The 25,245-nt window shown below is 51.5% G+C and overlaps 5 protein-coding genes across 5 annotated transcripts; 2 read left to right on the top strand and 3 right to left on the bottom strand.

Moving 5' to 3' along the window:
* Positions 1–85: 85 nt before the first annotated feature.
* AGP3 (General amino acid permease) lies at positions 86–1,837 on the top strand (the record flags this gene model as incomplete). The annotated part of the gene is made up of 3 exons (XM_053188323.1): positions 86–601; positions 654–766; positions 823–1,837. The coding sequence occupies 3 exons, from the start codon at positions 86–88 to the stop codon at positions 1,835–1,837; spliced, it is 1,644 nt and encodes a 547-aa protein (XP_053054285.1).
* A 6,042-nt stretch (positions 1,838–7,879) lies between these two features.
* N0V96_004258 (uncharacterized protein) lies at positions 7,880–9,702 on the bottom strand (the record flags this gene model as incomplete). The annotated part of the gene is made up of 3 exons (XM_053188322.1): positions 7,880–9,128; positions 9,192–9,392; positions 9,449–9,702. The coding sequence occupies 3 exons, from the start codon at positions 9,700–9,702 to the stop codon at positions 7,880–7,882; spliced, it is 1,704 nt and encodes a 567-aa protein (XP_053054284.1).
* Positions 9,703–11,273: 1,571 nt separating this feature from the next.
* N0V96_004257 (uncharacterized protein) lies at positions 11,274–12,799 on the top strand (the record flags this gene model as incomplete). Its single annotated transcript, XM_053188321.2, has 3 exons — positions 11,274–11,280; positions 11,589–12,264; positions 12,364–12,799. The coding sequence occupies 3 exons, from the start codon at positions 11,274–11,276 to the stop codon at positions 12,797–12,799; spliced, it is 1,119 nt and encodes a 372-aa protein (XP_053054283.2).
* A 423-nt stretch (positions 12,800–13,222) lies between these two features.
* N0V96_004256 (uncharacterized protein) lies at positions 13,223–16,001 on the bottom strand (the record flags this gene model as incomplete). Its single annotated transcript, XM_053188320.2, has 4 exons — positions 13,223–13,663; positions 13,828–14,917; positions 15,418–15,532; positions 15,854–16,001. 4 exons carry the CDS (start codon positions 15,999–16,001, stop codon positions 13,223–13,225), a joined length of 1,794 nt encoding a protein of 597 aa, XP_053054282.2.
* Positions 16,002–19,322: 3,321 nt separating this feature from the next.
* On the bottom strand, positions 19,323–21,948 carry N0V96_004255 (uncharacterized protein; the record flags this gene model as incomplete). Its single annotated transcript, XM_053188319.2, has 3 exons — positions 19,323–21,058; positions 21,121–21,642; positions 21,738–21,948. 3 exons carry the CDS (start codon positions 21,946–21,948, stop codon positions 19,323–19,325), a joined length of 2,469 nt encoding a protein of 822 aa, XP_053054281.2.
* Positions 21,949–25,245: the final 3,297 nt, after the last annotated feature.

Genomic DNA, 25,245 nt, shown 5'->3' with positions numbered 1-25,245 from the left:
TCTGATCTTGGCAAGATCGTCGACTTATCAAATCCTTCACTCCGTCGCATTCACATTGCGCAATTGTACAAAGCACGTCGTCACAATGTCACGATACAGAGCCTACAACAAGGACGGCGATGACGTCCCCGTCATCGAAGACGCGCGCGTCGGCCGCGCAGGCTATGCCGATGATTCTACTTCAGCAGACGCCGACTTCGCAGCCATTGACCCGCACAGCGGCGTCAAGCGAGGCCTCAAGACACGGCATCTCAGCATGATGGCCCTGGCGGGCATCATCGGTCCGGGTCTCCTGATCGGCGCGGGAGGTGCGCTCTCCAACGGTGGACCCGCCGCTCTGCTCATCGGGTTCGGCGTAATTGGTATCATTGCATTCAGCATTATGCAGAGCTTGGGCGAATTGACCACGTTGTATCCCAGCGGTGGAGCGTTTACCGGGCTTGCGGATCGTTTTGTCGACAAGGCGTTTGGTGTTGCGCTGGGTTGGAACTACTACATCATCTGGATGTGTGTCTTGGCCAATGAGTACAACGTGCTATCGAGCATCTTCGTCTTTTGGAGCGACAAAGTGCCGCTATGGGGTTACTTCTTGATCTTCTGGGTATGCAATTTCTACCGATGTCTTGGAGAAAACCTAGCTAATATGCACCTAGACACTCTTCCTTGGTTTCCAACTTCTCGGAGTTGAGGCTTTCGGAGAAGCTGAGTTCTGGTTAGCTTTGCTAAAGCTGATTGGCTTGGTTGCATACTTTCTCTTCTCCATCGTGTAAATCACCATCTACGATATTTATTCCGATCAACGCAAGCTAACATGGACCACAGATACGCTGCTGGAGGAATACCAGGACAGGAAGCCCTCGGGTTCAAATACTGGCGTGATCCGGGAGCCTTCACCGACGGCTTCCGCGGTACCGCCAAAGTCTTCGTCTTCTGTTCCACATTCTACGCTGGTGTCGAGTCGGTCGCCGTGGCCGCCACTGAGACCAAGAACCCGCGAGTCGCCGTCCCGCTCGCGATCCGCCAGGTATTTTGGCGCATCATCTTTATCTACATGGGTTCCGCTTTCTTCTTTGGTCTGACGTGCCCAGCTAATGCGGACGAACTCGTCAACGGGGGCTCCCGTGCCGTCAAGAGTCCCATGACGGTGGCTATCCAGAACGCTGGCTGGGAAGGGGGCGTACACTTGATCAACGCCTTCATTTTCGTCACATGTCTGTCAGCGTGCAACTCGTCCATCTACATCGGATCTCGCACCCTTCTTTACATGGGACAGGACAAGAAAGCTCCCAAGATCTTGGGCAGGACGGATAGCCGTGGTGTGCCCATCCCGGCTATCGTATTCACCAATCTATGTGGCGCGCTATCCATGATGAACATCAGCACAGGCGCCAGTAAGGCGTACTCTTATATCGTCAACCTCAGCGGTGTCTCGACATTCCTCGTCTGGGGTTCCATCTCTTTCATACACATCCGATTCAGACAAGCGTGGAAGGCCCAGGGCCATGCGGAGAGTTCACTACCATTCGTTTCGCTGTGGTATCCATGGAATGCCTACTTCGGTTTGGCAGCAAACATCTTCCTGGCCGTTGTACAGGGTTGGACCACCCTTGCTCCCTTCGACGCTGGATCATTCGTCGATGCTTACATCTTGTTACCCTTGTTCCCCATCATCTGGTTCGGATACAAGTTCTGGTTCAAGACGCATTTCTGGAGGGTGGGCGAAATTGATCTGATGTCCGGTCGCCGACGCGATCTGGATGAATCACGAGAGATTGAGACCGGAGAACATGACTTGGACAGACTGCCTTGGTGGAGGCGTTTGCTCGAGAGCTTTTGAAGGCATCAGATGGGTCATGGACTTCGTTATCAGCCCAAAGAATATATGTAGGCGCTTCGTAACAATGGCTGTATTTAGTTAGGCGCGGTCCACTGAAAGGAATGCGGTGCCTTTTCTATGGCTTTCGAGATCCCGGTGGGATAAGGAATGCCACGAGAACAGCAATACACTTGCGCTTAGTGAACTTGTTTTGGATCTGCGGGTTGGTTGGTCGAACTTATGTGAGCCGTTGGGAGGCGGAGTCGGTTTTCACCTTTAATGAGGGCCGAAGTCCGAGTTGGGAGTGCACCCGGGCCCCTTTTTTTCCCTCGTCGCATTCGCACCCGCCAGCGCACTCACCGCGCTTGACCTCCGGACTCGGTTATGCACGTAATCTTCTCTTTCGGAGAACACCGCTGGAAAGTTCAAACTAGTAGCGTGTCTCACTTGTCATCCCACAACGTGCCGTCCGCATATCCAGGATCGGGATGTGTTGCAGACAGATAGATGTCCGCCGGCCTGTCCGGAGGTTCCCAGACATCATTCGACATAGAAAATTACCAGAATTCTTTCAACCTTACACTCGCAATGCAAAGTCGAAATCGATCCGAATGCCTGATAGATCAGTGTTGTTGAGCTAGATTCGGGCGCAGTGAAGTCATTCAGAACATGGCGACATATGCACACGGTACCGAGTCGTTACCTGGACCGGTTCCTGGCCAATCCATGGGCTTCTTGGACGGCTGCGAATCACAGTCAACTCAAGAAACTGGCTCTACATCACTTGAGCTTTGCAAATATGAAAAAAGACAGAGCACAGAAGAAGAAGATCGGAATCGAAGCCTTGCTCTCATTCAAAGAATCTCCGAAAGACACCTTATTCAGCAACAAGAATTGCGAAATCAACCGCGAGCCAGAGAGCTGCAGCAATATCTTGATGTCCTACAAGATGCCATCCCAAGACTACCTGACAACAATCTACTCCCCGGTCCTGAACTGTCGAGTGCTACCTCCAGTCGGCCCCGACTAGCATATCCGATCATGATCAAACAGCGACTATCCAGGACATCGTCACCAAAGTTTGCGGCAACCTACCCTCCTGATTTACAAAATTGCGGCATCAAAGAGAGGGAGTTCTTGAGATTCCTAGACGATCTGAACCGAGTATACAGGCAACCAGGATCACCAGGATCACCAGGAGACCATGCTATGGACATCAACGGCTTTGCTAACACGACGGCTCTTACCACATCGCGTCCTACGCTGCTTTCGATGGTAATTCGCGGGGCGTCAAGCTATGGAAAGCATACAGCAAAACGTAGCGCAACAAGCGAAATTTTGCAAAAGGCGAATAATGAGCTTTTCCACCCCAGAGGCTTAGCTTGCGTTCTTGTCGCATGCAGACGGACAGAGTCAGAGGCGTCTGGGAAGACACCTGAGAGAGGAGGTGCGGCAGCATCAACATACATCCTGGATCGAAGCCAGGGAAAGAAGTTGAAAATGAGGCAAAGGATAGTGGGGAGGATGAGGGGTTCAAGATGGACTGAACTTGAACAATTCGGATTCTACGACGAAGAAGACTTTCATCCGGGTCCAGACAGTCATCGGCCGCCTCCTAGACACTCATATCGGCCAATACGGAGAAGAAGTCCTAGTAGCGAAAGGGAGGACAAAATAGGACTTGAGCAAGTGATAGAAGAACACTGCGAAAACGGAAATATCGACGAAGGCCGACAGCGACAGTCCACATCAAGATGCGCAAAAGGGAAGCATCTGGCATGGACGGAGAATGAAATATCCTCTCTGAGTGGCAACAAAGCTACCAATTGGGATTTCGTTTCGAACCAATCTTCAAACCTTGCATTGATACCAGGCAAGGTTAAAATTGAAAGCCTCCCTGCCGATTTCTTTACGGCTGAGACAGATGAGGAGAAAACTTGCGAGGAGGCACAACAAACGGACGCAGGATCGGAGACCGCCAGTACTATTGTAGAGCCAATAGGTTCTAGTCAGGGAGAGACCTTGAGTCCAGTAAGAACCCCCTTCCAAGAAACCGTGATACTATCTGACTTTTCCTTGCAGAACACACTGTATCTTATGATACTCAATTCCCCCGAGGAAGTCGAGAACCTCAAGTAGGACGTCCAGATTCATATCATTCGACAGCCAGTTACTAGGATCATTGGCATGGCAAGGGCTTTGGAAATGAGAGAAGGCATTCAGGCTCAAGATAGCCTTAATGAGAAGAACTACGTGGTTTTAGGCCCAAGGTTATCTTCACCGTACTCAGCCCAGCCATAATCCATCAAGTCAGCCATATGAGTTTGTGCCACTCAAGTACACCTGATTACGCTCCACGTCGCGCAGTAGTCTTGACTATACACCGATCGTCTTTCTTTCTTGGACCTCTAGTGCTGCCAGCATTTCCACGGCTTTTTGGGCGATAATACAGATTTGAAACTGCCTTCACACCAGACAGTTCCAGTATATGCCGACATGTTCCACGCGTCTAGCGAAACGAAGACTTGGAAGATATTATGAACTGTTGCAGCCTTACATAGTGACGAGCCTGACTTTCTCCCTGTCGTTTGCTGGAACATATTTCTATCACTGTAATTACCGCCGAGAGGAAGGCTTCTTCTACAAGATTCGCGGTTAGGTGCCGTCTCTCGGCTCTATGCGCCCTTTGAGAGAGAAATTGGGGTCTGTAGAGGCTGGATCGAAGCTTTGTGGACCTCAAAAAACCGAAGTAGAAGGAAATCTACCAAAAATGTGAAGCTTCGAGATACAAGTTGCGAGAATGGTCGATGGCCAAGAAAACATGTTAGAGGTGGGTTTCTGAGGAAGGTTGTGAGTGGCATGTGGTTGATCGGGTTGCTCACGAGAAGTCTGTATACTTAGGTAATAAGGTATACCTTTTGAAAAACCCAACTCTCGAGACACAACGAATCAAAATCATTATAAAGAGCGATCTTGTGTACTACGTATTTTGGAATCCATCCTGAAAATCGACGTTTGCATCAGCAACGTTATGGCGCGAAGTGTGTATGTAAGCAGCCTACTTGTCAGCTTACACTGCTGCCTAAGGTAGACTTGATCACCCCTTCAACCTTTTAGGTGTGAACAGACTTTTCACCCTCATTTATCTCATTGTCTCAAGTTGCCTTATGACTGCAAGGCTCCCGAACTCAACGTTGAGGCTCGTCATCCAATCTTAGAAATGGCTTTTTCAAATCCCCGCCACATATTCCCGCTCTTCGTCGCAACGACCACTACTTTTGGCGGACTGCTCGCGCTCTTCAACCCCGCAGGTTCAATCAGAGCCTTCGGCCTTCCAGATAGAATCGCCTCATCGCAAACTGCTCATGCTACCTTCAGTCTCTCGTCGGCACGTACATCGGCAATTGGACTACTGATCTACACATTTTATGCCAGAGGCGACTTCAGGGCTATAGACACTGTGCTTTTGACTTCAGGTCTCTGCTGTGGCATTGTTGATGGCTATGTTTGCTATAAAGAAGGTGAGCCGGGAAAGGCGCTGTTCCGAGTCTTGAGCTCATGGGCGGTTGGACTCTATGGTGGTATGGGGATTACTTCTGTAAGCCATGTTGCAATTGTTTCTTCTATATTTGAGGCAGCTGCTAACTACGGAATTTTCCATAAGCAGGGATGAAGCCACGTTGCCTCATTAAGAATATGTCGACTAAAACGAGCCATGGCATGTGAAGGAGGACAAGGCGGAAACTAGGAAACGCCTCATTATCAAGTATTCTCAAAGATAATCTTTAATCCGGCAAGATGGCAGGAAGATAAAAGTTTCGGAAGATGAGCCTCGTTGATCGTTGAATCGCGAAGGCAGATACCTAGATGTTTGCCAAAACTAAGGTAATACCTCCAAATATCCTACCAAGGTCCTTTGAATCGCAAAGTATCCATCACAGGCACTTCCTTGATTTGTTTTGAATTCCAACCTGGAACAACACATGATTCCTCGACGGCTATACTGAGATATCAACAAACGTTTCACAATTTACTTCGAGGCCTCGTGGAGGTTTTCTCAACAATTTCTCATTCAACGCTGTCGACGTCAACTGTTGAGAACTCCAACAAGTCTTTTTCATCAATGCTCAAAGCTTTCTTCAGAGCTGCAACAAACTCCGCCCAAGTGGCTGGGTCTTCGTTGGAAGGAAATGACCCCATTCCGCGAATAATCCTCGAGAATATTCTATGAGCATCATCATCTTCATCTATGATATCAAGAAACTCTGTGACTTCTTTTAGAAATTGCTCCCTCCACATATTTGCACCGGTGGTGAGGAGTCTTTTCGCACATCGGCTGGCCACTATTTCGTAGAGAAACGTAGACGTCGCAAGGCTGTCATGATCGCATATCTGAAGTCCCTGAGCTAGCCTGTCACGAAACAGATGAGGGAGAAAAGACTGCCCTTGACTCTTTAGATGGTGAATGACTCGGTGATAGAGTTGAAACGGCGTGATGTTGTAGTCAGCTGGTAATCGGTCTTGGACGCTGTCCTCTTGAGTAAGCCCAAGTAATCCGTACACCCGGTCCCGAGGATCTGTGCAATGGTAGTCTTTGGAAAAGGCGAGGAGGCGGGTCAATCTAGGTCGCGCTCCAAAACCAGGGTCTTTGTCTGTGAAGGAAGGTCGTTTCGGATCTGTTTGCCACGAACGCCGGAGTTTTGATAACTCTCTACAGCTGTTGACACGAGCTTCGATACTGTAGTGACTTTCTGATTTTGAGAGATGCTTGAAGCCAAGATTTGTCTGGTCTGATATGCCAAATGGTCGAAATTGCTGCAGAGAAGTCCATGATATGGCGACAGATCCGCATAATACCCACAGCTCTCTGGCCAAGGTGAACTCTTGAACGATCCATATTCGGGACCAGTACGGTCGCGACACGAACCACTTTGCGTCCTTGAAAGAGAACTTGCGCTTCTGCATGCGGAGATAGTGGTTTCTCTCCCTTCGGGCCGTGTGTTTGAGGCCCTTGAGATACTCAAACATCATGGCGATTTCGCCCTCTTCCTGTCCTATCCACGATATTACAAAATGGGCTGTAGAAAAAATGTCTTTCATCAAGCCGACTTGACGACCCCGCTCCAAGTTGTCATTTTGGTTGATGCAGATAGCGTCGACCCAGAAGTATTTTGGTAATACCGTGCCAGACTTCTTTTGTTGCGAAATACAATTTTCGTCATTGTTCGCAATGTGTGCCAGTTGTTGAAGGGCGTGCCATATATTTTCTCGCACTTGGAAAGCAACTTCGTTGATGGTTATGTCGTGTGCTGGTTCCGGTGCTCCCCAAACGTACGAGAGAGCGATGAACGGAGGAGCGTCGTTAAGCGAGTGGGTTATCAGCGTGCATTGCAAGGGTTCGTCGTTCTGTTGGACCTGAAATTGCAGAAGCCTGGTTGATTTCGTTTCGCGACTCAGCGGCGAGTAAATTGCATCTGTGAAAGACATAATTCTGCAACCTCGGTGGACCTGGTGGTGAGCTGAGAGCGGCCGAGTGCATATGTTTCTGGACCGCTGAGTGGCCGCTTCACAAATTAGCTATGATGTTGCGATTCTCGCCCTCGAACTGGCGAATATGGTTCTTGAGGCTATCATGTGAGATTTCTCAGGAGACTAGACAACATTAGTAAGAGTGCAGGAAATGGCCCTGTAGGGTGATGCACGTGAGCGGGTATCCTGCCGCAGACTAACACTGATTGGATCTTCTTTGTGACGCAAAGGAGGGGGCTTTCGGTCAAACTCACTACCGTAATTCGTACAATGACTGAAGAGAACATCGTCAACTCCGGAGACAACCTACCTTCGTCTTCGTCGATTCTCCAGACACTTTGTTGTTATGACCTCGAGGTATTACATAAGTACCAGCACCAGTGTGTGGATCAAGTCCAGAGTCATCGGATGCGAAAGCATCTCGAACTCTTCCATGACTTACCATACTTCTCATCGCAAGATAGTTCACATTGAAAGTTTTCCACGCAGTAGGTGTAGCTGTTAATATGATTATGTCAACTATAGCGATACGACTCAAGCCCGGCACATCTGTCCGTTAGCTGCCACAGTCCACGCCTCGCTACCGACGCCCTTGAGCACGTAGAAGAGCGACTCGGGATCATACTTCTTCTTGATCGCGAGCAACTTGGCGTAGTTGGTGCCAAAGAAGGCATTCTGCCAATCTGGCTGCCTGAAGTCGGCCTCGTTCATGTATGACGCGCTACCCGGGGTAACAGCCGTGATCCACGGCATGAACTCTTCCGTCATGCGCTTCTGCGAAGCCTCCATGTCGGCCCACGGCGCTGCGTTGTCCCAGTTGGTGATGAGCTGGAGCTGCATGACGGCCTTGCGCCACGCAGGGTGGACCGAGTTCTCGGGCGCGCCAGCCGGCTTGTTGTAGTGTCCGACGCTACCGGCAAGGAGAACGCCGTTCGCGGTCAAGTTCTGGACGACCTTTTGGTACTCGGCGTTGTTGTTCTCGATCGCTTCGCGGGGAATCAGACGTCCACCGAACTGGTACCGCGTCACCTCGAGGTTGCCCTGGGGGAGAGGGCCCATGTAGCGGTCATAGTGGTCGCGGTAGGACAGCTCGCTGTAGGCGACGGCTAGGGTGATGCCAAGTTCTTCCTGGAGGGCCTTGGTGAAGGGAGCAAGGATGACGTCGCGAACATGGGCGGCAGTCGAGTTCCAGACAGTCAAGGGGCGAAGAACGAGGAACTGGGCGTTGTGGAGGAAGACAGCGAAAGCGCCCTGGTCTGTCATGGCGGGTAGCAGCTCGTGGAACTTGGAGACGGCGGCGTTGAACTTCTCGGGCGTGGTTGTCGCGGCGAGGAGCTGGAAGGCGGCGCCCCCGACGGTTTGGGCTGGGTAGGCACGGACGGTGAGGCCGGTGACGACGCCGAAAGTGCCGCCGCCGCCACCGCTGAGAGCCCAGTACAGGTCGGTGTTCTGTGTCGCAGAGGCGACGACAGTCTTGCCGTCGGCGGTCACTACTTGGAAGGCGAGGGTCTGATCGGCTCCGAGACCGAACTGAGTTGACAGGGCAGAGTGACCACCTCCCTGAGTGAAACCGCCAGCAAGGCCGACTGTGGCGCATTCACCAGATACGACAGCAAGCCCCTTTGCATGGGCGGCCTCGAGGATCTCGTAACCGAGGACACCGGCACCGACATTGACGGCCGGGCCAGAGTAGTACTTGTCAGACCATGTTGAAAAGTCAATGGTCTTCAAGTGGTTGGTCCAGACCGCAAGAGCACCGGCACCGGTAGAACGTCCAAGGAAACTAGAGACATAAGGTTGTTAGCTACTGTGGAAGGGTACATGTAGTTGACGTCAAGCCACTCACTCGTGACCAGTGTTACGGACAACAACTCGGAGGTTATTGGCCTTGGCGAATTTGAGAGCATAGCTAACGTCTGCGGTGCAGCGGACATCGACAGCATAGCTAACATAGTTGCCGAGGGTGCAGGGAACAGCTCTATCAGTAAAAGGGTCGCAGGACTGGTTGGCAAAGTAGGATTGCATAACAGAAGACGAGGAGGGAATGCTAAAACAGTCATGTCAGTCACTGAGGGGTTAAGCCGAGGAAGGAACGGTACTCACTGTGTCAAGGGGTTGGTCCAGGATGACTGCAGAGCAGCACAAGCCGCGGCATCGTATGTAGGATCATGGCAGGGCGATCCAATAGGCTTGGTGGCGACCAAACGCCCACCAACGGTTGCGTTGAGCAGGTTCCAGGTGGAGACTGAGGGCCAACAAGAGTCACCAGGCAGGCAATGACATTGCTGCTTGGGGGTTGCTGCAGCTGTTGTGATGGTAGCCAAGGCGGTGGCTACGGCCAGATAAGAGAGCCTCATGTTGATGACTTGAGTTGGACAAGCAGTCAAAAGGCCTAGAGATGGCAGAGGAGGAGGAGGAGGGAGAGAGAGTGAGGGGTGGGTGACAGATTAGGTGCAAGCCACGAAAAGTGTGACTGGTTCTGGAACTCATATATCCCTCGCATCCATCATGCGAGATGCCAACATCTCTACCCCTGGAAGCACGAGGGCCTCGGCTTTTCGAGTTGGATGTAAACTCCGCCTCCTTTCGAACTCGATGCGGATTGTATTGGCAGCATTGCAACTGTGTTAACCAAAGTCGTATGTGGCAACTGCGTTGGAACTGTGTTGGTAATCTCCAGATCGATAGACTCACGGCTGCAATGCCCCAAACCGGTCCGACTGACAGTCTGGAGTACGCGGACGGGAAGAAACCATGTCGGCCGAGACAGGGCTTTTTCGGGGTCCCCTTCATAAGAATAATGGAACTTCCTATTAAGGCGTGTGACATCCGACGAGCACCCGCATTCTTTCTGCGCAACCGTGGGGCCGGAGTCGACCGGGGTGAGGACAGAGAACGGATGAGACACCAGACGGCCCCGACTATGACAAGCCCAGTGTCAATCTGTTCGTGGGGGCTGACTAGTTCTTGGTCTCCCCCAGCTTGGAGCCCACAGATCTAAATGAAGTCCCAATGATTAAGGTTGAATTAAAGAGAGACTAAAACGACAACACGAACTTCTCCTGCATTCTAGCTCCAAGACGGCGGCTTCAAACGCTTCTCATCGCAATTACCATAGAAGCCACCGCAACAGGTGTGGAAAAAACGCCACCGCTACCGAATCACAATGCCGAGTCAAAGAATGCGCCACTGAAGGAATATTCTCCAGCGATTCCTTCACCCGCGATCTAGTACGGGACTAATTTCCGAGACCCAGACGTCAGCCGCTGCTGTGCCGCCGGTGATTTCGATGCATTGCTGCACCTTTTTTTCCTGCAGGGGCTGCTTGGCCGGGGGCGCGAACGACGGGGTTGGTTCCCGTTTGGGGGAGCCAAGAACCTTCCAACCAGAAAAACAGACGGCTAGCTCGGAAAAGTTCCAGCTAAAGAGGGGGGCAGTATCAGCTTTCCCTAACGTACCCTAGTCTCGAAGGAGGACTTCGTAGACAAGAGCTCCGAAGTAGCTGCATCGCTTCGTGTCGCAGAAAGTGTTGGACCAAAGGAACAGCGTATCATCGTCCCCTCGAAGCGAAGAAAGAGTAGGGTAAAGTGGTAGACTAAGGGACTAGTGGTCAGTTATGGCGCGCCCTTGGGAATTCCTCGCCAATTTTTGGCGACTTGGCGATGAACCAAACCTGGGAGGTGGCCGGTCTGCCACATGGAGGACCAGGAATGTAATCTATGCACGAAGGCCGTCCGATTTCATTTATGAAGAGAAGATCTTCCGGATCTCTGGGAATCCTCCAAGACGGAACCGCTGCTGCCCTTGCCCGCCCGTGAACAACAATGGCATCCTTCTTCCGCCTCGTGTTGGCGTTGCTCCTTGGCATCTTCGTTGCCGTACAGGCGCAGGAGACGGCGATTTCTGCTACCAAGCTCACTTACCCGGCATGCGCTGTAAGTCCACTCCTCTCTCTCTCTTGGAGCATTTTGACATTTCGGACGCCGTTGTGAAAACCGTTGGAGAAACGTGGGCTAACGTCTGGGCTCTTTTCCCACAGACAAAATGCATAGCTAGCGCTTTTGGTGGCGGCTACTGTGCTCCCACAAACCAGACTTGTATTTGCACGAACCAGCACTTCCAACTAAACGTCACATTGTGTGTCTCAGCAAGTTGCACGATACCAGAAGCTCTCGGTATGTCTCTGATTCTCTCTGCCCTCTGTCGATGAATATCATGACGGCTTACTCGGATTTCACTGCAGCCACGAAAAATGCGAGCTTGACAAACTGTGGCGCTCCCGTGCGCAACCGATCCGGCGAATATGTCGTCCTCTCCAACGTCATGGCCATTCTGGCAGCGGTCTGCGTTCTCAGTCGATTCGGATACAAGATCTTTCTCGCGGGACTCGACGTCGGCTGGGATGACTGGTTCGTCATGGCGACGTTGATCGCAGCCATGCCGAGCGCCGTCATCACGGTCCATGGAACTACCGCGAATGGCCTGGGAAGAGACATTTGGACGCTGACGCCTCAGCAAATCACCAATGTCCTATTTTACTTCTACATCATGGCCTGGCTGTACTTCTTGCAGGTGACGCTGGTGAAGCTGGCCATTATCTTCTTCTACATGCGCATATTTCCCGCGCGAGAGGTCCAGCGCGTTCTCTGGGGGACGACGATCTTCATTATTGTTTGGGGATTCGCGTTCGTCATCACTGCAGTGTTCCAGTGCAAGCCGATTCATTACTTCTGGGTCAAGTGGGATCGCATGCACGAGGGCAGCTGTGCGAACGCCAACGCCATCAGCTGGTCCAATGCCGCAATAAGCATCGCGCTGGATCTATGGATGCTCGCAATCCCTCTTTGGCAGCTGAGAGCTTTGCGACTGCACTGGAAGAAGAAGGTTGGAGTCGCATTGATGTTCATCGTGGGCACCTTGTAAGTTTCTTGACTCGCGCGCACTACCAAGACCTGGGTTACTGGGTCTCGAGTTGTTTCTTCAGTGCGGGAAAAAACAAAAAACTAACGTCGCATCAGTGTCACCGTCGTGAGCATCATCCGATTGCAATCCCTTGTCGACTTTGCAAAGGGATCCAACGCTACCATGGACTTTATCGACGTTAGCGTGTGGAGCACGATTGAGATCTGCGTAGGCATCATGTGTGCGTGCTTGCCGTCCATCCGCATGATCTTGGTCAAGATCTTCCCGGCCATGTCCGGCTCGACGCTTCGTAGCAAGGGACGGCAGTATTATCAGCAGTACGGGAGCGACGTCAGGTCCAAGAATGCCGCTCAGCGCAGCCAAGCTCGGACTGTTGGTGTTGTCACCGTGGACCGGTCCAACTCTGTTCACGATGCGCACGATCGGCAGATCAAGTTCCAGAAGACTTTTACGGTATCGTACAGTGATAGCGACGAGGCGGATCTCGTGCCGATGAATAATCTCCAGAAGCCGGGAAGAGTTCATCGCTAGTGGATCTCAGAATCCGCTACTTGAGCGGGTGTTTGTGAGAGGGAATCTATAGAAATTTTGAAATAATCCGTGTTCTAAAAATCATACTATGATCAAAGTGATCGAACTGCAGTGCCGATCGCGATTTTGGGGAGCGCTAATGACTCGACATTGGACGAGGCCAGGGTCACCTACTGGCAGGGCTGCAAGGGACTCATGAGACTCTGAGCGTACTGGTGGGGATTGCTGATCCCGCCTGAAGTATCTACCTATTAACTGCCGAAACCACCGAGTCTCTGTCGGATTCATAGAGCAATTCCGTTTATTCCACATCTCCGGTATTCATCTCAACTGGCTTCCACTTATTACTCAACCATAGACATCATCTCGAAGATCAGCATTTCGAATGCAGCTGCTTTGAGTGTCGGATCTCAGCCTTCACGATTACTCTCGGACCTTATCCTCCGCATCTACAAACTCATCGTCGGATGATGCCTCACCATCACTCGGATCAACAAATACAGGACTCGTTGTAGATCTCTTCCCATAGATCCACTCGTCTTCAGATGCAATTACCGTCGATTCATCGTCGGCTTGTTGTGCCGTCAAATCTTGGGGTGGAAAATTCCGTCCACGTGCAGAGTTCATTAACGAGACCCATGCAAGTTTCTCTGATTCAAAGGGCTTGCGGGCAATAGCGCAGTGGTCGTTACGACATCTGATGAAGCACTCGTTGGGAGTATGCCCATCTTTGTCTTTGATCGCGGTGTCAACGCCACCGAGATCTGCCGACGCTAGGATGTCCATTGCCTGTGTGCTCCCATGTAAAGCTGTCAGGTGGAGCAGGCTCCTCTTATTGTTGTTCAAGAGGCTCAGTTTCTCGGGCTGCGCCAAATATGTATTAGGCACCTGACACTGCAATCCCGGGCAAAAGAGACAACTCCTTAAAAATTGCGATTATCTCGGGATCCCCAAGAGATGACTTGAATTATCCCTGATAACACCGCTTACGGATTACCTTATCTCAGATAGAAATGCGGAAGACTCACCGGGAAGCCTTGAAGGTAAGGAGCAATGATCTTCAAGACCTCAAGACTGTTGTTTGCGATGGCTTGCCCGAGCGGCGTGTCACCTGTATGATTTCTGGTAAGCAAGAAGTGGCCGTATTCCCTCAGCAGAATCTCCACGAGGTCTTCCTGATCGGACACGCAAGCATGATGCATGATATTCGCCGCTTCATCATCGCTAATCTGCACATCAGCTCCCTTGCGCAACAAATATTCCAGTATCTCTGGACTACTCATGTGCATCATGGGTGTTCGCAAATGCTTATCAAGGGCGTTAACGTCGATGCCTGCGTCGACCAGTGCCATGATGCTATCAAAATCGTCCGCCCAGCATGCGCAGTGCAGCGCCGTGAATCCACACAGGTCTCTGATTTGGACATCGGCGCTCCATGGGTCCTGGGTAATGAGGCGAATAGCATCCGATTTCCCGTTCTCGGCAAGCCAGTGGAGCGGAGTCCTGCCTAGAACATCCTTTGTGTTGATATCGGAGTATTCAGATTCTCGCAGAAGAGATTCGGTTATTTCCTGGCCACCTCGCGCTCCCAAAGCAGCTACCTTATGGAGATTGGTCCACCCTAGCCGATCGGCAAGATCGTCTGTATCCACTGGTAGGTTGTATTCCTGGCTTCCTCTGCGAGTAAGAACTGTAATGGCTGCAGACTTTTGGTTTTCATCTGCGAGGTTCTCGTCCATTCCTTCGTTTTTGAGGAAGTTGAAGACGGCTGGCTGATGAATCTTGGCAGCGACCTGGCATTCAACATAATATTTAGCACCACCACACAAGTCCGAATAGAGTACGTGAATTCTTACGTGCATGATAGACTGTCCCCATTGATTCCTGACATGCATCAAGTTTCTGTCTTTCGACAACAACTCTCGCAGCTGCCCGAGATTTCCCGCCATGACTAGCGGCCAAAGAATGTGGTCTTCTTCCGGAATAACCAACGGCACATTGAGCGACACCTTTGCCCCAGCATCGAAGACGTTCTCCAGGTTAACGGAAGCCATTATCGCCCTTGACACCAGCCAGGGTGGGAAGTAGCAGGTGATATTGTGTTTACTCAGGCTCTTCCTACATGGTGTATAGTTGCAAGATCGCATCGATATTGACGAGTCAAAGCTCCAGTGAAGCTGGCCCACAACATTTCTCAGCCACGGGGGTGTACGGACCGCCGCCCGGGTGTGGCATCGGCACCGGCATCCTCGCGGACATCGATGCGAGTTCATACTCGCAGAGATGAGAACGGCTGGGCTGTTGACCGATACGTCACTGTTTGCCATTTGTATCTCGGGCTCGCTTGTCGGTTGTTGTCTTAGACTCAGGCTTTGGGCCTGAGCAATCAGCGGCTGCATGGAAGAGAGAAGATTGCTCTGCACCGCGTCAAAACTCTGTAATCCGGTCTGAATGTCTTTTCGGACTTGTTGCTGCTGTTCTTGCAGGGCACAGATGGCATTATGGCTTGCGACTGTTACATTTTGGATTTGAAGGACTGTTGTTTTTAAGATCTCCCTATTGGAAAGTCAGCATGCTATTCTTTCCTTCGAAAATCCCAAGACTACTGGCTCACTTACCGGTCGTCTAGATGGAGCAAATCAAGTTGGGTCCGCAATATTTCGCATGAATCTCGAATGTTCTCCTTGATGCGCTGGACATCGGCTTCTGATTGCAGCATTCTCGCTCGCTTGACTTTGGTCACAATGTTTCCATCCTCGTTTTTCCGACGCGAAAGCCGGGTGCTAATGCATTCAGAAACACCATTAGTTCTTGTTGAATAGCCACGTGACTACTTGTGACAACCCACTGAATTAGCAATTCAAACTCTGCCACGCGCTCTTTGATGGCCCCGAGGACATGAACGATGGATGGTGGTATCGGATCTTCATAACCATCTCCATGCCGGCTGCGGAGACACGCTTCTGTATCTAGAAGTAACCCTAAGGTACATATATGTCTTGGTTAGCGCCTCTGAAATGATTCAAACCGTGCGGCAGGGTAAGCGTAACTCACCTCGTAATACCTCGGCATCGGTAATGAGCTGCTTGAATGTTTCTGATGCTTCCCGCCATGACTTGATCGTGCCCAAGGCCAGCCCGGAGCCTTTGCCTGTGAGTTGAAGTATCGTGAGGATGCTGGTTGTGATCGACAAGGGGTCCATGTTGGCACGATGTTGTCTGCATCGCTCTGTTGAAGATTGCGAAAAGAATTGCCTTGGACCTCAGGAAGGAAACCTTTGGACTTCTATGAAGCTCATACTGCTAGTTATATCCTGCATTGAATATATTTGAGTCAGCTCCAAGAGATGAAAAGTCGTTTAGCCCTCTTTTCTTGTACTACACCAGAGGCAGGCTGTGATGTGAAGGGTGGTCAGATCTATCAATGTGGCAACACCGGCAGTCGTTCTCGACCCTGCAGCCGGAGCAGCAGGCCAAACACAAGGTCCGTTACAGAACGTGGTAAAGTCCGCTCCAAACTGTTGAGTTACACAGAGTTCCAACAAAGCGACCTGGAGTGGGATCCTCCAACCTGACCTCCCCAGTGTGGCTACCCGAAGAGAAAGGTCCTAACCGAGAACAGTGTGGTCAAGACATGTTATCCTGCCTCAGTGGTGTGCGAGAAGGCCCTTGGAGTGGCTGATTCAAACCAGGGCGTATAGTCGTTGGCGAGAATTCCTTCGCAACAGAACCCGCTCATAGTGATTATTCATCGACCTTCGGTGTGTCGAACTTACGGATGCGATTGGCCATCATGCCTCAGGACTTGCTGTCACCGAGGGACAAATTTCATTGACTGGTGGTTGTGAGGCGGCTCTGCCAACTTTTTGCCGATTTTGAATATTGAAGTCGTCGAAAGCGGAATTAGCAGAAGAACAACGAGCTCTAGCATGATCCTCTTGCCTCGTGGCTTTTGCAAGGAAGAACAGCGCCCAAGAGGTGTATTGTCACTCACGATCGCTTATTGGAGCAAACTGATTTCCCTTCCTCCAACCACCCAAAGATGTTGCTTGGCGCCACGCCGCCCATCGAATTTCAATCCACTCGAGCCGGTGGAAGACTAGGCAAGCTGGTAAAGTGTTAATACAATGCCCGGAGCTTTTGTTCAGGGTGGTGGTGGTTACACAATGGCCATCTACGTCTCATTGATTGGTGTTCTGAAAGATAAAGTAGCAACCAGCCTGCCTGAATTCACCAATTTGAATTCGAGGGCGGGAAATTGCGCATGTTGGGTCACATGATATCGGAATCAGGCAACCACCTCACCGTGATGACACTCGCTTGCCCCGCATTCTTTTTGTTCCTTTTGCACCTTTATCCCGAGTTCAAACGGCGAGGCGTTCGACGGAAGCTTGACGTCATCTGACCATTTCAGAAATGAAGCAACTCAGCACCGTGATAACAGATTTATCTGTCACTTTCTGCGCCTCACCTGGCGCCCCAGCCGCCTGTCCTCTGGAACAGCAGACATGGAATCGACTCGAGAAAGATCTTTACCTTCACGCAGGTGAGAAGACAGCATGGATATACCTTGAAGAAAGGGACGAGGCCGATGTGGCCAATGACAATCGCGTCATCACGGATATTTGGGTTGGCGCGACAAAGCCTCCCACAGTTGCAGAGCACAGCTGGGAGCAACGACCTTGCGGCATTTGGATCCTGAGAAGCCACTACACTGAGCACGAATTGAGGTTGTTGACAGGTATTGACGTTCTTTTCGGAACGGATGCTGTCGACCCACGGCCGGGCTGGACACTGCTACCCGAATCCCTCCAGCTTAAGGACCAACCGGACGTACCCGCACCAAGACTTTCGGTGCGATTTGGTCGACCAAGACCTAGACCTGACGATCCCAATACGCCGTTATGTGTCAACGAAGACGGGAAATTCAAGATTGTACAGATTTCCGACACGCACATGGTCACTGGTCCTGGAGTCTGCAACGATGCCATAGACGCAAATGGTCGGCCTTTACCTAGCATTGAAGCTGATCCGAACACGATCAAATTCATCGGGGAAATTCTGGACGTCGAGAAACCCGACTTGGTGATTCTCAGCGGAGATCAAGTACATCACGACATCCCAGACACTCAGTCACCTCTATTCAAGGTCGTGTCACCTTTGATCAGTCGATCGATTCCTTTCGCGGTTGTCTTTGGGAATCATGATGACGAGGGCACCTACGCGTTATCGCGTAAGTCTCGATGAACCATTTCTGATCAATTCTTTGTACTAATAGTTGTTTGCGCAGGCGAAAGGCAGATGGCAATACTGCAAGATCTCCCATTTTGTTTAGCACAGGCTGGCCCCGACTCAGTAGACGGGGTAGGCAACTACTATCTCCAACTCTTCTCCAGCGACGAGATGCAGATCCCATTAGCAACACTCTTCTTTTTCGACTCGCATGGGCAAATCACGAGTGCTGGCAACAATCCCGACTACGACCCAATTCAGCAGAGCCAAATCGACTGGTTCACCTCCACTTCACAGCATTTGAAGAATATCCGTATTACAGAGATAGACAGTGGTTCTCCTTTCCTATCTTTGGCTTTCATGCATATACCCTTTCCCGAATACGCAGGAGACGATTTGTCGATAAGTGGTGGCAAGCGTAGGGAGCCAACCGAAGGCCCCAGCATCAACACGCATCTTTACGATGCCCTGGTGCAAGAAGAAGTGTCTGCGGTGGGCTGTGGGCACGACCATGTCAACGACTTCTGCGCTCTGTTGCCGAACTCACAGCGAGAGCAGTTGGTAGTAGGCGACAACCAATCGGTCAAGCATGGCCCGTGGCTCTGTTACAATGGAGGCAGCGGGTTCGGGGGCTACTGTTCCTATGATGAAAATCGGTACTATAGAAGGACACGCGTCTGGGAGATTGACGCTAACAAGGGTGAATTGAAGACATGGAAGCGTATTGAGTACTCTGGTGACCGATTCGAGGAACTAGTACTTGTAGAAGGCGGCCAAGTCACAGATCCCTCAGCGTCGTTAGATACCGAGAAGACATGCATAATTCTCTGAAAACGAAGTCCCCCCCACGAACGTCTCGGAAGCAACAATACACAAGGTGGTGTCGGGAATCGGTCCATCTAAAGAGGACAGTGATTTATTGGATTGAGAGGGAGAAGGACCAAAGGCTTTGGGTACAATAAGCGTAGTCAAAGCCCGAGGCCAAACACCACACAATTCTGCAAACAAGAGAACAGCTGCAAAGACCAAGTACAAGAACAAGCACACAAAAGTCGAAGCCAATCAAGCTAAGTGGAACACTACAGCCTTGCATGACTATAAGCGTTCCAAACTCGCGATGTCGAATCGAAAAGCCATCAATGGTAAGAATCCCATCCTCTTCCCCAGCTGGCATCATCTGCTGGGACCTCTGCCACAGCCGATAAAGACTGAACCATTTCTCCATCATCAGTACGTGGGAATGACCTGTCGTTAGTCATAGCGAATTAGCACATTGTCATCCACGCGTCAAATCAAAGATCCTCGTCGTCCATCATGCAGAGGCCGTCGTCGTTCGAGTCCCAGGACTTGCGCTTGTGGAGCGAAGGCACCCATGTACTCTCACGGGACTTGAGGAGCTCCTCGAGGGTGGCGTTCACGTGGTCGGAATCATCAGGGCTGTTGCTCACCTTCGCTCCCTTGTAGGACTGACCCGACGCGGTCAGCAAGTCTGCGACGGACCTCTTGGTCCGAATGACACTGGTAGTGCTGGTGACGTTGTTACGGGGAGCCGAGTTGGCGCTCTCCTGTCCGACGGCGCTCTTGATCTTCTGGGAAGCAGCGTCGACGATGACGGGGACGACCTTGCGCATGGCCGTCTTGGCAATGTCCAACACGGAGGGGGCAATCTTCTGGACGCCGGCTTTGATGACGTCGAAGAAGCCCTCCTCGCCGTTCTGGGGCTCGCTGACGCGGAGGCGGTCGAGCTTCTCCTTGGGAAGCGCCATGAGAGTCTGCAGGGCGGCCTCGGCGGCAGCCGCACGCTTGAACGCGAGAAGGGTAGCATACTCATGAGAGCCGACGGCGGGGGTGTCGAAGGAGGACTCTGCACCACCACCGAGACGGCCGATGACGCCGTTGAGTGCTCCCTGCGCGGCACTCGCGATGAAGGGCTTGGCAAAGCCGATGCCCTTGCTCAAGACAGAGCCCAGGGAGTCAAAGAAGCCCTCTTCGCCCGAGACGGGACGAGTGGGTGCCAGGAGGCCCTGAACAAAGGCTCCTTGCGAACCCTGCTGGTTGTACGAAGACTGCTGCAGGCCCCTGAGCTGCTCGCGGGGAAGCTCAATCTCAGACTCCTGGATTCCAGAAGCCGCACGTTCTTGGATCTTGGCCAGTTGGCGATGAGCCAGGTGCAGTCCGGCCTCAGTGAGCTGGGGCTGAGCGACCTTGGCAATGGCATCCAACTTGGGTCTGAAGGCGTTGTACTTGGAGTTGATGGTGTGGAGAATCTCAGCGGTCTCGGGGGTATCCTCGAGCTTCAGTAGGGCCTGAAGCGACGCCTCGGCAAGCACCGCGCGCTCAGTGGCGCCCGAGTTGATCGCGGTTTCGACAGCGGCAGTCGCGTTCCCGTCCTCGAGGGCGCTCTCCGCACCTCCGACAGTGGAAAGGATGCCGCCGGCGATGGCACCGATGGGTCCACCGATGGGCCCAAGGAAAGGAGTGACAGTCGAAACGACAGGTCCGGCGACTTTGGCGATCGACCTGATGATATCGAAGAAGCCCTCCTCATCCGAGCTCTCCTGAAGACCCGTGCCCGTGCTGTAGTGGGTTGGCTGCGGGGGGGAAGACACGTTCTCCTGGCGAAAGCCGTTGTAGCCGTTGCTGTGTCCGTTGGAGGCGCCGTTGGCATATCCGTTACCGTTGACATATCCTTTGCCGTTGCCGTTGTATGTGGTACCGTTGCTGTAACCGTTGGAGTAGGGAGCACTGCCGTTCTTGACCTGTCCGTTGCTGGGCGCGCCGTTGGAGACGCTGATGTTGCTGCTGGGACGAGCATTGCCGTTGGCAGTGAGAACCTTGATGCCCTGGCGCTGTGCTTGAGGGAACTGGGGGCTGTTGAAGAGATCGAGGAACGCGTGGTAGTTGTTACCGTAGGGGCCGCCGATGGAGTTACCAGAGTTACTCTCGTCGCCACCACCGCCGTAGCAGTGGGTTCCAATGGACACCAACGCGTTGTTATCAACCTGGAAGATCGGGGCACCAGACTGGCCTGTATTCATGTGTCCGTCAGCATGCTACCATGGAAGCAGAAGATACACTTGGTCAACTTACCGGCAAACGTCGAGACCTGGTACTCAATCATATGGCGCTCGCTCTTCTTGAGGTCGTACTCGGTAGGCGCAAACTCCTCGTACATCTGGGCACCCTTCTCTCCGCTCTGTCCGTTCTGGCCCTCGAGGTACTTGTCACCAGGGTATCCGACAACACCAATGTTGGCGTTCTTGGCGAACAAAGGAGTCTCCTTGAAGGGGATGTTTCGGAGGTTGCCGGTGAAGGGACGGTTGACCTTGATGAAGGCAACATCGTGTCTGCGGTTGCCGGCAGCCTCAATCCACTCAGCGGCGGTGATGATGCGCTCGCCGAAACGGGCTTGGACGTTGGGAGTGCCGATGGAGGCACGACCAGAGTAGCCAATGTAGCACTTGATCTCGGTGGCGCTCTGAAGGCGGTGACCCCAGTCGTAGACGACATGGCCAGCGGTGACGACGGTATCCGGGCTGATGAGCCAGCCGGAGCCCATCATCCAGACGCTGCCGTTGCCCTTGTTGAAGCAAGCCTGAATCTTGACGACAGCTGGTAATTTTCATGTCAACTTTGGTCGAGGCCAAGAGGATTATAGATCAGGGGGTGTTGGGCGTCGAGACTCCTCATGAGGAGGTAGGACGTACATCGAAACTTGCCGCCATCAGCAAAGTTCTGAGGGTCAACGCGACGGCGCTTGTCATCGTCAAAGACGGACTCAGTGCCGTTGCTGCCATCATCGGGCAAGATGGCCGACTCGGCAGGGAGGTCAGGGTTGGAGGACTTCAAGCTCCAGACAGCAGCGCGAGGAGCGCCGCTGCTGGTGGTGGAAGTGTTGGAAGGGGCATTGTAAGACATTGCTTCGTAGGGAATGGCTTCGTAGTGAATGACTTTTCTCCTGGGCTTTGCTGGGCAAATATTGCTGAGAGCGAAAAGAAGATCGAAAAGGCGAGTGACCAATGAGAATGAGAATGAGATCAAAAGATGGAAAGTATGCTTGCTTGCGAGAATCTTGGCGAACTGATATCGATTGAAAGCTGTTGATGACAGGAAATAGTGGTCAGGATGGGGTGGACTCGACGAAGCCTTTTATAGTCTGAAGAGAGGCAAGCAGTTTGAAATTCGCACTACTCATCTGATCAGCTTGCCACTCAACTATCAGCCGCAGTACAGCACTCCCGTCATTGACTACTTTAGGTAGCTGTGCGATGAAGAATGGTGGTAGGAGGCTCAGCCAGCCTCCTCGCGATACAAACAACAACTTCTACCTCTCTAAGGGTAAAGTCGACGCACACATAGACTTTTCCTCCCTTGCCTCGTCTCACCGGCATTCATGCCAGCTTCAGTTGAGGCGATGTTCAGAAGACATTCGATGGCTTGAGGGGTTCGTACTTCCATTCGGATGTAGGAGCCTTGAATGGTTTAGCAAGCTGTCATGACCTTCGCCACATAGAACCCACGACGATCATTTTGGCGGTGTCCGGCACACCTTGTGAACAGATGCTTGTACCCTGAGGGAACGACCTGACTTGCTGTTGTCTGAATACCTCGGCACAATACATGTATACACTGTATGATCATCATGGATATACACATACGCCATACCATCGGCATCCGCGCTGGATCCCCTCTCGGCCAGGGAAGTCCAGGAGGCTGGCTGACCCCAATGTCAGTTCGGGATATGTGTTCCAAGACAACATCGCAAGCGCTGGTTCAAACCGGGTATGCAAGGCACATTGCTTGTCGCCTTATTTGGGATTTCTTCGCTGGAACAGGCAAGTCTAGAACTTTTGAGGCGGTTGATTATCACGGTTTTCCCCCTAATTGAGCTGATAGATCACACTCAGACGTAGTTCCGAATTCTTACACATTGCTTTTTCGCTGACACAGTCAACTCTCATTCATCAAAAGATCCTGGAAAGCGTTCTTGAGGAAACCCATGTGGCTGCCTGTAGTGAAATAGTGACCAACGTGATAGAGAGGTCTTCGTGTTTATCATTTGACGGCATTTCCACTAACGTTGCAAGGGTAGAGCTGCGGTCATGGCCATATGAGGATGAGGCGTGGCTCAAATAGGTAGCTTCTCGGCCCGCCCACGGCCCCGCGGTTCTGGCCCTTCCCGTCCCCACTCACATACCTTGCAGCTCAGCTGAATTCAGCCAGCCGCCGACGACGGAGCTGAACCAAATGGAACTTGCTAAGCCCTTTCGCAGTAGCCGACTGCACTTTCCAACAGCATAACAGATCCCTCATTTGCGGGGACCAATCAGTCAATAAGTGTGATGCCGCGCGGCGTGTGATTCGAGAAGCGCTGGTATGAAGGGGCAAGTCACAGCCGAACAACAACAGTGAAAGACACGATGACGATCATATCATCGCCTGTTGAAGGTCGAGATTTTTGGGCCTGGGTAGTCGCGAAAAGGGTTATTCAGGTAAGATTTTAGGAGAAAAGGTGTCGAGGGCAATAATGGATCAATCCATGTATGGTCTAGTTCATTCTCCATGGATCAATCAGACAGCTCAGTCATGCTTGTATCCCATTCATCGGCGCTCAGTAGTTAACATAAGTAAGTTAACTGCCTTGCTCGCAATGATTATCAATCAATGGCTTTTGTCCACTTACTTCTCGACATTCCATGAAGAAAGTGGCCGACATAGTGAGATGGTTGAAACAAATCCTGGACGAAGTTTGACGTATTATCGAAACTCGGTGGCGGCCGTATCAGACGCTGAAAAGTACGTCAACAGATGAAGAGACGGGAAGACCAAAAGGCGGAGACCAGGTCTGACAAACTGCCACATTATGTCTTCGCCTCTGTTGACAAGACAAGACAATGCGTGGTGAGGTTAGGGAGTACATCCAAGTATCCTGCAATGCAATGGCATTATTCATAGCATGTCGATAATTCTGACTTCGGGTATAGCTTAGCCTATCCGATTACATGTAGGTATCGGACTCCGAGAGGTAAGAGACACTATAGGTAGATGCACTTTGAGAATTTCGAAGTCACGACAAGCGTCCTGAATATGGGTCACTCGTTCGCAAGCACAGCATTCACAGCGAGACTAGTGTTTGTCATTGGGATCGAACTGAACTAGTTCTTGTCCGGGAAGCACATTACGTGCACTTTCGAGATCGAAGACGCCGGGAGGTCTACTCACATCAGGTCAATTGGTCACCTGTAAGGCTATTTCTTGCGTATAACGAGTAGTGAATTGACCTAGACCTCTCAAAAATCCACCATGGGGAAATGTGAATTTGCAGTGATTTTCTGTGCTTTTCAACGAAAAGTAAAGAGGGGGTTTTTTTTTTAACTTCTTTTTTCTTTTCTTTTTTAGTTAAAGCGGATCGTTGGCTCAAGTGATAGTGCCGCGGAAGCACTCGACCTACGGTGCAAAGTATTACAAGTGGCTTCCTATATCATGATGAGAGTTTAAACGGCGGCCGTAGCCCCGATAAAGTCCGAATATTCGGGATCGCTTGACATCGTTGGCTTGTTTTTAGCCTGTGGATTATTCAAGTGGACTTACTGAGTCCGGCACTTCATCGAAAAGTTGGACAAGTAATCAGGTTCAAAATCGAAACCGAAGCAGACAGAGAAATCAAGTTGGCCGCTTTCATGTCTTTGGCAGGTCACTGCTCGATCGCGATTGATGTGGCTGTCGGTGTGGACGTGCCCCGACCGCTTGTGGCGGCGCTCTAACTGCTTGCAGGCATCAAGCTAAGCAAAAGCCATCCGGAGAGCTGGAACACGAATTACATCTGAATATGATAAAGCGCAGGTTCCTTCAGTGGGGACCTTCGGGGGTTTTGCCCCAATTTCATCTCCTATGATCTACCTTGAGACATTTGGTTTTACGAAGCGGAGATATCACGAATACCTTCATCATGGACGTAAATGGGCCATCCGCTGCTACGGTTATTGTACGTTACCACTCCTCCATAGACTCCTAAATTCATTTCATGTTGTATTCCCCCGAAGAGTCCCAGACCCTACCCAGTCTTTTCAGATCGAAAGCGCTTGACCGACTAACAAGATTAGGGTACAGAATTCACATTGATCGGAATTGCGGCTGCTCTGATCGGCGCTCGAATATACCTGCGATTGATCATTCAAGACCTTCCGCTTATCACGAGCGACATTCTTGCCTGTA

Source organism: Colletotrichum fioriniae (genome assembly GCF_027942845.1).
Source record: "Colletotrichum fioriniae strain IMI 355084 chromosome Unknown scaffold_4, whole genome shotgun sequence".
Taxonomy (NCBI): domain Eukaryota; kingdom Fungi; phylum Ascomycota; class Sordariomycetes; order Glomerellales; family Glomerellaceae; genus Colletotrichum; species Colletotrichum fioriniae.
This window is presented reverse-complemented; position numbering and strand designations above follow the sequence as displayed.